Source organism: Artibeus jamaicensis, unplaced genomic scaffold, assembly GCF_021234435.1.
Source record: "Artibeus jamaicensis isolate MK-2021 breed Jamaican fruit bat unplaced genomic scaffold, CSHL_Jam_final scaffold_1964, whole genome shotgun sequence".
Classification (NCBI taxonomy): Eukaryota; Metazoa; Chordata; class Mammalia; order Chiroptera; family Phyllostomidae; genus Artibeus; species Artibeus jamaicensis.
In genome coordinates, this window is record NW_026522030.1 from 26,250,121 (window position 1) to 26,262,502 (window position 12,382).

At 39.4% G+C, this 12,382-nt stretch overlaps 1 protein-coding gene across 2 annotated transcripts in view; it reads left to right on the forward strand.

The window, feature by feature from the left end:
* The window catches only part of KIF27 (kinesin family member 27), an 89,360-nt gene that overhangs the window by 17,820 nt on the left and 59,158 nt on the right, over positions 1 to 12,382 (forward strand). For both annotated transcript variants that reach the window (XM_053656573.1, XM_053656574.1), the window contains exons 4-5: positions 4,063 to 5,024; positions 10,770 to 10,913. In XM_053656573.1, coding sequence (XP_053512548.1) covers positions 4,063 to 5,024; positions 10,770 to 10,913 — 1,106 coding nt within the window. The remainder of the gene's footprint in view (positions 1 to 4,062; positions 5,025 to 10,769; positions 10,914 to 12,382) is intronic.

The following is a 12,382-nucleotide window of genomic DNA, read 5'->3' on the forward strand; positions in this document are numbered from 1 at the left end:
TTGGATGGAAATAGCCTGGGTGGGCCCAAAAGTTGGGTAGGGCAGGGCCTCAGGGAATCATCCAGGCAGGATAAACAGTGTGAGCCAGGTTAGTAGAGTCTCAGATATGGTACCTACCTGCTGACTCTGTGGGAGGAGGGCTTAGAAAAGGAAATATGGCCCCTCTCAGCACTTCTGTCTGGGAGAAAGCTGTTGCACTTATGCCAAACAATTCTGTTCCTCTCCATGTGTCTCTGGTCTCTTTTAAGCTGCTGCAATTTCATGCTAGAGCTCAAAGGGAGTGAGTTTAAGTAATTTCACGTGCAGGCCCTATAAGAAAAACTGCCTGAGACTCCGCCTGATGAACCTTCCATCTTTCTCAGACTCAATCCCCACTGGTTTTTATAGCCAGAGCTTATGGGGACTTCTCTTCCTGACTTTGGAAACCTGGGCTGGGGGGCCTGATGTGGGGCTGGGACCCTTTGCTCCTCAGAGAGGACCTTCACAACCAAGATTTTTCTCCAGATTTTTATCTGTTACACATGGGTGAGGTACCAGCCCCTTCCGAGTCTCCACCCCTCCTACCAGTCTTATGTGTTAATTCCATTGTTCTGGGACTTCCATCTGCTTGATTTTAGGTGGTTGTGATGATGGTTGTCCTGTAGTTTAGTTGTAATTTTGATGTGGTTGTGGGAGGAGGTGAGCTTTTAAAAAAATACTGGTTTCTGGGCACTTTTCAGAGATTCTAATGAATCAGTCTGGGGTGGGGCCAGCATTGGTACTTTTTTTTTTATAAAGCTCCCAGGTGATGTGCAGCTAGGTTTGAAAACCATGGAGAGTACTAAGCTGTAGCCTAACACTAGAAAAATTTTATAAAATTTATGCTATGATTTACAGTTATCCTGTGATATTTTATAATTGCTAATATTTTAGCTCTGTCTGTAGTGCAGGTACTTTAGAGCTTTAAATGAACCAGGTTGTTAAAAAATGTGTCATGATGAACATAATGTAATCAAAATGGTTATTTTTCAAAGAAACAGTGGCATGGCAGGATCTGATTAAAAAGGAAGTACAACACCGTGATTTGAATTGAGAATCAGGAGTTTCACTGCTTTGATTCCAATCCAAAATCTGCCTACTCCTTTCTGAACTATTTTGGGTATAAACAAATAATGTGGGTAATAGTAAGCTTAGATTATTTTTTGGTTCTTTTTCTGCTGTTGAAATAGAAACTTTGTGGCTTGTTTTGAATTACCATCTCATTTGTTTACCTTGCACTCTTGATATTATGTAGGGCATACCTGTTTTCAAAATGAATAAGTATACGGAAATTTTCATCTATTGTTGGTTGTTACTTCACAATATCAAAACACCTTAAATCTAAGGAGAGCTTGAATAGTAACAAAACTCAAAAGAAACTAACTTTTAAAAATCAACTATTACTGATTATTTTACATTATAAAATTAAATTATATAATCTTTTATCTTTTCTTATAATATTTTTTATTGATTATGCCATTACACTTGTCCCATTTCCCTCCTTCATTCCCTTCTACCCTGTACAGCCCCTCCCTTCCACATTCCCCCCCTTTAGTTCATGTCCATGTGTCATAAGTTCTTTAGCTTCTACATTTCCCACACTACTCTTGCCCTCCCCCTGATATTTTCTCCCCACTGTCTGTGCTACTTATTCTCTGTACCTTCTTGCCCCTTTCCTCATCCCACTCCCATGTTGCTAACCCTCCATGTGATCTCCATTTCTGTGGCTCCACTCCTGTTTTAGCTATCCAGTTAGCTTGCTTTTGTTTTAGGTGTGGTTGTTAATAACTGTGAGTTTGCTGTCCTTTCACTCTTCATATTTTTAATCTTTTTTTTCTTAGATAAGTCCCTTTAATATTTCATATAATAAGGGCTTGGTGAGGATGAACGCCTTGAATTTGACCTTATCTGAGAAGCACTTTATCTGCCCTTCCATTCTAAATGAAAGTTTTGTTGGATAGAGTAATCTTGGATGTAGGTCCTTGCCTTTCATGACTTGGGAATACTTCTTTCTAGCCCCTTCTTGCCTGTAAGATCTCTTTTGAGAAATCCACTGACAGTCTGATAGGAACTCCTTTGTAGGTGACTGTCCCCTATCTCTTGCTGCTTCTAGGATTCTCTCCATTTAAATCTTGGGTAATGTAGTTATGATGTGCTTTGGTGTGTTCCTCCTTGGGTCCAACTTCTTTGGGACTCTCTGAGCTTCCTGGACTTCCTGGAAGTCTATTTCTTTTGCCAGATTAGGGAAGTTCTCCTTTATTATTTGTTCAAATAAGTTTTCCATTTGTTGCGGTTCCTTTTCCCCTTCTGGTACCTTTATAATTCAGATGTTGGAACGTTTAAGATGTCCTGGAGGTTCTTAAGCCTCTCCTCATTTTTTTGAATTCTTGTTGTTCTTTTCTGGTTGGATATTTCTTCCTCCTGGTCCACTCCGTTGATTTGAGTTCCAGTTTTCTTTCCATCACTATTGGTTCCCTGTGCATTTTTCTTCATTTCACTTAGTGTAGCCTTCATTTTTTCATCTAATTTGTGACCAAAATCAGCCAGTTCTGTGAGCATCCTGATCACCAGTGTTTTGAACTGTGCATCTGATAGGTTGGCTTTCTCTTGGTCACTTAAAAGTATTGGCTCTGGGGCTTTGATTGGTTCTTCTGTTTGAGCCATAATTTTTTGGTCAGGTCACGGCTGTTGTGTAGTGAGGGTGGGAGCCTTAGGTGTTCACCAGGGCTGGGCAATCGAGTCACTGGGTTGTGGTGCTGTATGTGGGGGCAGGGTCAGAGGGAAAAATGGTGCTTGCTCTTCTCTCTCTCTCTCTCTCTCTCTCTCTCTCTCTCTCTCTCTCTCTCTCTCAGATTTCAGTCCCCTCTGCTGCTTCCCATGAGCAAATTGGGCCCTTTTGGTGCTGGTTCCCGGGTGGGTGGGCTTGTGTACGTTCTAGGACCCTGTGGGTCTCTCTAGCGAACTCTCCTGCGAGGCTGGGAGTCTCTCCTGGCATCTTTTCAATCAGTGCTTTTAGGCTGTATTTCCTGTCGCTGGAACCCTGGGTCGGGTGGTCTGTCTCGCTGCCTGATTTTGCCTAGTTTATCTGCGTGCAAATGTGTGACCTCGGGCAGCCAACCATTTTACGTGCCTCACTGGGTCTGCTTGTTTCCTCCCTGTGCTAGCCCTGCTCCACCTGTGCTCCCAGGTCTGGCAGCCACTGCCTTCTCCTGCTGCGACCCCTCTCTTCCGGCTGTGGACTCTTCCCCTCTTACCAGTCTGGTTGAATGGTTGTCGGATTTCCATACAGTTCAGTTTTCTGACAGTTCTGGTTGTGTTTTTGTTTCTAAATCTTTGTTGTCCTTAATTTTGGTTGAGGGAGGAGGCACAGTGTTTCTACCGGTTCTACCTCCATTTTGGCTGGAATGGCTAATCTTTTATTTTTTAATCTAGTAGACTCTACAAATCAAATACTAGAATAAAGAGGGCTTTTTTTGGTCAGCTATTTTATTGTTAAGACTTCACCTGAGGATATTTTATTGTTGGTCTTAGAGAGAGTAAGGGTAGGGTGAGAGAGGGAGGGGGGTGGCATGCAGAGAGAGAGAAACACATCAGTGTGGGGGACATTGGTCCATTGCATTCTCGTATGCACCCTCCCTGGGATCAGACCTGCAACCTAGGTATGTACCCTGACCGGGAATCGAGCCTGCTACATTTTATTATATGCGAGGGTGCTCCCACTAACTGAGCCACCTGGCCAGGACGTGTCATCTACTTTGAAAAATTTAGCGTGATATGTGCCTACAAAGAAACCAGATTATTAAAAATGATGTACAGTATGATATCTTTTAGAATTTAAACAAAATGAGTGCTCTCTGTAAAATGTTCCTTTGGGATATCATCTGAAATTATTTAATGTTGATGTGTACTATTATTGGAAATACTGTTGATTTTTTTAAAGGGACTGTCTTAGCTGGGTAGTCTTGCAAATGATAACTGTTGTGTGGTTAATTTAACTATACTGGATTTTGATTAAAACTTGGTTTAGAAACTTTCTGTTTTAAGTGATTGTAGGGAGCAAGGAATGCCAGGTGGAGAGTGCAGATGAAGTGATGAGCCTGTTGGAGATGGGGAATGCAGCCCGGCACACTGGTACCACCCAGATGAACGAACACTCCAGTAGATCACATGCAATTTTTACAATCAGCATTTGTCAAGTTGTAAAAAGTACAGAGCCACCTGAAGATGGATCCTGGTGTTCCCGTCGACATATTGTCTCAAAGTTTCACTTTGTGGATTTGGCTGGATCAGAAAGAGTAACGAAAACAGGGAATACCGGCGAACGGTTCAAAGAATCCATTCAGATCAACAGTGGGTTGCTGGCTTTGGGAAATGTAATAAGTGCTCTTGGGGACCCACGCAGGAAGAGTTCACATATCCCATACAGGGATGCTAAAATTACCCGACTTCTGAAAGACTCCCTGGGTGGCAGTGCCAAGACAGTCATGATCACTTGTGTCAGTCCGTCTTCGTTGGATTTTGACGAATCCTTAAATTCTCTCAAATACGCCAACAGAGCGCGGAACATCAGAAACAAACCCACCTTAAACTTCAGCCCCGAGTCAGACCGGATGGACGAAATGGAATTTGAGATTAAGTTGCTTCGAGAAGCTTTGCAAAGCCAGCAGGCTAGTAGTATCAGCCAAACCAGCCAGAGCCATCGAGAAGGGACTCCTGAGAAAAAGAGGATCCTTTCTCTTGAGGAGCAAGTAGCTCAGCTCCAAGGAGAATGTCTGGGTTACCAAAAGTGTATAGAGGAGGCCTTCACCTTCCTGGTGGAGTTAAAAGATGCCGTCAGACTAAACCAAAAGCAGCAACAAAAACTGCAGGAGTGGTTTAACATGACCCAGGAGGTCAGGAAGGCCCTTCTTACCTCATTCAGAGGAAGCCAAGGCATTGAAAGCTTGGAAGAAGGACCACAGCATGTTACAGTTATCCAGCTGAAGCGAGAGCTGAAGAAATGCCAGGTACTTAGACACTGCTTTTATAAAATAACTTGTTTAAGGACTAAATTTATTTGGGGCAACTAAGAGTTGTCATAGAATTTCAGAAAAATTTTGAAAGGATTTTATGTGAACTTTCATTTGGCTTTGCTCTGTCTCACCCTTTCCTATTGCTGTCCCCTTATAATTCATACCCTTCATGGCTTCTTTTTTCTCCAGTAAAATGATTTTAATTTGTTATATTTATTAAGTACAATTTGTAGACTTGGTCACCAAATTTGGAGGAAGAAGAAACACAGTTTCAGAAACAAAATCAAGTTATACTTTATTGAGTTTTATCCCTCCATGGGTCAGTGGTTCTTGAAAGAAAAAAATATTTCATCCCTTGAGTTCGAGGTACTGATTTTTTAAACAAACAAATCATCATATTTGATTTGTTTGTTTAAAAAACAAATTGATGATTAATGATCTTAATGATGATCTTAAGGATCATAATGATCTTAATGATTAAGAAATGTGGGTATGGGCCCTGGCTGGTGTAGCTCAGTGGATTAAGCACAGGTCTGCGAACCAGAGAATCTCAGTTCAATTTCCAGTCAGGGCACATGCCTGGGTTGCAGGCTGGTTCCCTGCAGGCCAGTTCCCAGCAGGGGATGCATGAAAGGCAACCATACATCGATTTTTCTCTCCTTCTCTCCTTCCCCTCTAAAGATAAATAAATAAAATCTTAAAAAAAAAAGAAATGTGGGTATGTACGTACATGTGTATGCATTGTATGTATGTTTATTGAGTTCAGAATTATATTTCCGCATTTTTTATTCAGAAAACATTTATTGAGCACTGGCTTGTGGGGCTCAGTGGATTGAGCATTGGCCTGGGAACCAAAGGGCCGAAGGTTTGATTCCCAGTCAGGGCACATGTGGACCAGGTCCCCGGTGGGGGCCATGTGAGAGGCAATCACACATTGATGTTTCTCTCTCTCTCTCTTTCTACCTCCCTTTCCCTCTCTAAAAAATAAATAAATATTTTTAAAAAATTTTATTGAGTAAAGTTTATGTGTCATGAGAGAAATAGTGGATACCAAGACATACCTAATTCTGCTCATGTGGAGTTTGCAATTTGGTGGGCAAATGGATGTTCTTCCAGTTTTTAAAATAGAGAACATAGTTAAAAGTAGAAAGGTTAAAAACATAGCTGTCTAGTTAGGAATCTTTCCTCAATACCTTATTATATAGATTAGAAAAAAATCCAGTTGTATTATTATTTTTCATTATAGCAGTTATTGAACTTTTTATTTGCAGATTTCTTAAAATCAAGTTCCCCATTGTATCTATAAATATTTAATATATTAGAATTAAAACAAAAATTTATACTATTAAGTTATTCAAAACTAACAGTAATAATATAATTATTAATATACAGAACATTTTTATGAAAAATATTTTCAGAAACAAAAATTAATAAGAATGAAATTGTTTTACATTTTTACACATCTCTTTAAATAGCTGATTTAATAGAAGACAAGTGGATTTTCATATCCGCTTCAGCATTCAGTGTTGCAGTCTGTTGTTTTAGTTGAAGAAAATCCAGCATCATATAGATTTGTAGTTGGAAGGGAGGGGTATTTAATGCCCTTTGTAGATAATTGTGGATAGTCTTTGAATTTGCACCAAAACTCAACAAATAGAAATCTTTTAAAGGTTACTTGGGATTTGCAGCTATTTTGTTACATTAAGATCTATGCATTAAATTCATTGGTCTCTGTCTTGTACTTTGAATGGATCTTATTCACGCCTGATTTTGAACCATCATGCATTGGTCATTTGGAAAATACTTACTTAAGTTAAGCAGCCCTTCCGGGCGCTGGCACATTTCATCACACAGGATCAAGCAGTCGCAGTCATCACCACCAGCACTCATCGTACCATCCACGTCTTTAAGCGCGGAAGCTGTCTTCATGCTCACGGTAGCAGAACTGTTTTCCCAAACTCTAATTTTTGCATGAAACTCTAATTTTTGAGTTTTAGCATTTGTAACAGATACCCTTGTTTTCTTTGAAAATCATGGTTCTCATTTTTCAAGAAAATGTCTGCCATATGCCAGTGTGAATAACTATTGTTTTTCTGCCATTCTTACAGAAAAAAAAAAAAACGTATTGTGTGGGAAAAGTGGCAAGTTTAGCTTGCAGTTCAAACACGGGCACAAGACTGTTCACACAGACAGCCGTTGCCCTGCCATGTGCGGCAGCACGGTTTTACGCATACCTCCCAGTTTGTCACGTAAAATGCTAAAAAAAAACCCACATACGCAAGGGTTGAGATTGAATAAGATAACTTTATTGCTTCATTAAGATAATCTTTTTTAAAAAAACATATATATTTATTTTTAGAGAGTAAGTGAAGGAGAGGGAGAGAAACATCAATTGTACGTCCCTAACTGGGGACCTGGGCTGTAATCTAGGCATGTGCCCTGACTGGGAATTGAACCGCCAGCCTTTCAGTTCACAGGCCCGCACTCAGTGCACTGAGCCACATGAGCCAGGGCATGCTTCATTGAGATATTCTTAAGTAAAGCTGTTACTGGTTTGTATTGGGAGCACATGGTGGTGAAGTACAGTTTGGTGACGCTTCCTTTATTTGTGTTAGGAGTGAACAGTTTTACCCACCATGGCTTTTATACCATCAGGGCAAATGTAAACATGGAGAAAAAATTACAAATATCATCTTAGTATTATTAGGAAAATAGTTTTGACCTTATGAGCACCCTGAAAGGATCTGAGGGACATGCTGAGAGGGTCTCTACTGCATACGCTGAGAACTGCTGCCCTATTACAAAGCTTGTGATATTTAACTCAAAGCATGTAAAGCAATGCTTTTAAAATCATGGCTTTTTAAAAAAAGATAGTACTTCTGCCCTTTGTCCCAGATAGAGCAGGCCTGACCCTTTCTCACTGGTGTGAGGATCTGGTATACAGGTGGTTGGAAGCTCAAACTCTGGGACACGTAAGAGTTGGTTTTCCTTCATGCTTCTCAAGTGGCTGAAATTGGAAGTTCATAAAATCCACTGCTTGGGGTGGAGTGGGTAGTAGTTTACTCCATCCAACAGCTGGAAAGTATAAATTTAAACTTGCCGTAGCTTGTATACTCTAGATTATGACTTCCTTGAAATACTAACAAAAAGGATACCACAATCAGATTGTTTGGGGGAATGCTAGATTGCAAGAAGCAAACAGGTTTCTTAATTCTAAGAATTCTCAGAACTTTGAAAGTGCTAATGTATATTATGAATTTCAAAGTGAAAGACGTAGCATTGTGTTTCCTAATTTTAAGAAATGGGTACTTTTTTTTTTTGGTCTGCAGTCTTGCAGGACTAGTGATAGTTGGAGAAGACTAAGCAGTAACTAGAGAAATGGTTGGTGTCATTCCTCACCCTGCGATGCCTCTTTAAAAATATTGTTTTTAAACTTGCAATTCTGTTCTTGTTCTCTGTGAGAGGCAGAATATCACAGTAGTTAAGAACATGGGTACCAAACACTGAAGGGCGGATCCTGGCTTCTCTGCTCACCAGCTCTGTGACTTTGGGTAAATACTTGACATCTCTCTGCTTGAAGTTCTCTATCTGTAAAATGGAAACAATAGTAATAACGACCCTTGAGGTTGTTGTGAAGATTTTTAAAGCCTTAGTTCCCATTAAGTGAATGACAAGGTTGATTGTAGGAAGGCTCCCTGAAGTGTAGCTTAATTTTATCTCCTCTTGTTTGTTTTTCACCTGCCTGTGCCTAGGTTATACATCAGTGGCATCTAAGGGATTGGACTCAGTAGTCACACAGGGCCGCAGCCCAGGAGTTACTGTGAAGGCATCCTGCTAAGTTTGTCAAGTTTATCTCTTAGGGAGATAGTGGGTCTGTGGGGGGGAGAGGCAAAGACATTCTCTTTGCTCAGTCTGTTTCCTTGAGCCTCTTAGGCAAGTAGGTTAATACTTTTTAAAAAATTCCTAGCGAAGATGAAATTATGGGTCTACTCACAGGTGGGGTAATAGCTGGATTTGCTCAGGAAGTGTCATTCTGAAATTACAGTCTCCTTTTTAGAAGGTGTCAGATAATGTTGTGACCTTGATTTTTGCTATTCATCAATCATTAGAACACTGCATCCTCTGGAAAATACTTTCTGAGGGACTTTGTTGCTTCTTTCAAAATTCCAAATGTTAAATTCAAGAGCAGTACTGAATCTGTTCTTGTTAACTGTTGATATACTCAATCAACAGTTAAACACTTTTAAATGAATAATAAGCAATAAAATTGTAGTTTTTGAAGCATATGTGAAAGCATATGCAGCACTGGGAGACCAATTATAAGCTTCTCAAATGGACAGTTGCCAATAGAAGAGGATATTAACTCATGAGAATTACAGTTCTATCTTATTTTATAGAAGAGAGAAGGTCATGGAGGTTACATGAACACATGGGGTGATAAGGACTCTCAGTGTCGAATGTTCCCTCCTCGTTTGTTTATTTGAGGATCCCAAGCAGAGAAAGAAGGGACTGGCCCCAACCCCTCTGTGAACCTGTGGCAAAATCAAGGCTGGCCTCAGTCCACAGGTTCCTGGTACAGAGGCCCATCCACCCATGTGCCACTGCCTGAGGGGTCACACACGTACTCTGTTTTTTGTGAGTTAAATCTTATTTGTAAAGTGAACACTGTTTTGGAAACCAACTACTTGTTCTTGTCTTTTCCTGTGGCTTAGGCTTTGGATCTGTACAGGCCCAGGGATTTAGTGTCAGGAATTCAGTTTATCTACTGAGTCATCTTGGGAAAAGGTTTTAATTTCACTGAACTTCAGGTTCTTCAAAGAAGAAAAAAACATGTCCATTCAGTGAGATATTTTGAAAATGCCAAGTATTAGTTTGCTTTGTTTATTTGATTTAAAATTATTTTAAAAGTATTACTTGCATAACTCAATTTATTTAAAAATAGTTGTAATTCACTAAAAACTAAGAAAAGTATTTGTTTAACCATATTTTCAGACATCTTCGAAATATATCTCTTCATAGAGGAAGTGTACAAAAATTAGCAAACTTTCTTTATTTAAACATCATTGGTTTGTTCCCGGGTTTTGGCATGAAAAACAAAACAAAGCAAAACAAATTCAAATGCATTCTTACATTCTTTAGGTCAGTTTGGAAAATATGACCTTTGATTTTTAAAAATCCACATTAAGCTCTAAGTGGTGTGGCTCAGTGGATTGAGTGCTGGCCTGCAAACCAAAAGGTTTCCGGTTCAGTTCCTGGTCAGGGCACATGCATGGTGTGAAGACTGATTGATGTATCTCTCACACACTGATGTTTCTCTTTCTCTCTTTCTCCCTCCTTTCCCATCTCTCAATAAATAAGTGAATAAATAAAATCTTTTTAAAAAGATTAAAATAAAAAATTAACACCCACATTAAAATCTCATGGAAATTCCAGCAAACTTGTAAAAATCTTATGTAATGTACTCTAGAACCTGAATAACTGGTTTTCATTTTAAAAGGCAGGAAATAAAAATCAGGAGAATCTTCTCATCTTTATGATAATTCTTATGTTATAACAATACTAGCTCCTCTCAACTGTTTCTGCCTTCCTTATAAACAAACTAGAAAATAATTTGAATAGGGTAAGAAAAATTTTAAGAGACATTGTCAAGCTGTCATTAAATCACTGCTTTTGTGGTATTAATGTGGCCTCTCGAGTGTTTTCCATGGTGAATCTCGTGCTCTCTTTCCCTCCTCCCAGTGTGCGCTGGCTGCTGATGAAGTAGTATTCAACGAGAAGGAACTGGAGGTGAAGGAACTAAAGAATCAAGTGCAGATGATGGTGCAGGAAAACAAAGGACATGTTCTATCTTTGAAAGAAGCACAAAAAGTGAATAGATTGCAGGTAGAGTTTACTAATGCATCTCGCTCTGCAGATTTAATTGGACTACTAACTAACTTAATAGAATAGCATTTAAATGATACATGGGAATCTTTACAAAAGTGGATTTCAGTTGAACAGTTCTGAACCCAAGCACCTAAAAGAATTATAGTTTTTCTCCTAAATTGGTGTAAAGGGAAAACATTTTTATTGTTAGTTTAACTTACATTGTTATCTTTTCTTCATACTTTTGCCTTTCATTGTTTGCCAAGGTAATAGGCAATGTGATAATGTTATAAGTTGGATGGCAGGTAATGAGGAAAATAATACAGAACTTTTGTGGCCCTGCCAAAGGACTGAGCCCACTTTTTTTTTTTTTTTATAAATTTATTTATTTTTTTTGAATTGATTATGCTGTTACAGTTGTTCTATTCCCCCCTTCATTCCCCTCCACCCTGCCCCCCCAACCCCACCATTACCCCCCTTTAGTTTATGTCCATGTGTCTCAAGTCCTTTAGGTTCTATATTTCTCATACTATTCTTGCCCCCCCATCTATTTTCTATCTACTGTCTATGCTACTTGTTTTCTGTACCTTCTCCCCCCGTCTCCTCCTCCCACTCCCCTGTTGCTAACCCTCCTTGAGATCTTCATTTCTATGTTTCCACTCCTGATCTAGCTGTCCTTTTAGTTTGCTTTCGTTTTAGGTGTGGTTGTTAATAACTGTGAGTTTGTTGTCCTTTCACTGTTCATGTTTCTTTATCTTCTTTTTCTTAGGTAAGTCCCTTTAACATTTCATATAATAAGGGCTTGGTGATGATGAACTCCTTGAGTTTGGTCTTATCTGAGAAGCACCTTATCTGTCCTTCCATTCTAAATGAAAGTTTTGCTGGGTAGAGCAATCTTGGTTGTAGGTCTTTAGATTTCATGACTTGGAATATTTCTTTCCAGCCCCTTCTTGCCTGTAAGGTCTCTTTTGAGAAATCTGCTGACAGTCTGATGGGGACTCCTTTGTAGGTGATTGTCCCCTTACCTCTTGCTGCTTCCAGGATTCTTTCCTTCATTTTAATTTTGGCTAATGTAATTATGATATGCCTTGGTGTGTTTCTTCTTGAGTCCAACTTTTTTGGTACTCTCTGGGCTTCTTGGATTTCTTGGAAGTCTATTTCCTTTGCCAGATTGGGGAAATTTTCTTTTATTATTTGTTCAAATAGTTTTTCCACTGGTGGTTGTGTCTTTCCCCCCTTCTGGTACCCCTATAATTCGGATATTGGAGCGTTTATAGATGTCCTGGAGGTTCCTAAGCTTCTCCTCATTTTTCTGAATTCTTATTTCTTCATTCCTTTCTGTTTGATTATTTTTTTCTTCTTCCTTCTGGTCCACTCCATTGATTTGAGTCCCAGTTTTTTTTTCATCTCTATGGGTTTCCTGTGGAATTCCATTCATTTCCCTTAATTTAGCCTTCATATGTTTCTCTAATTTGTGGCTATAGTCC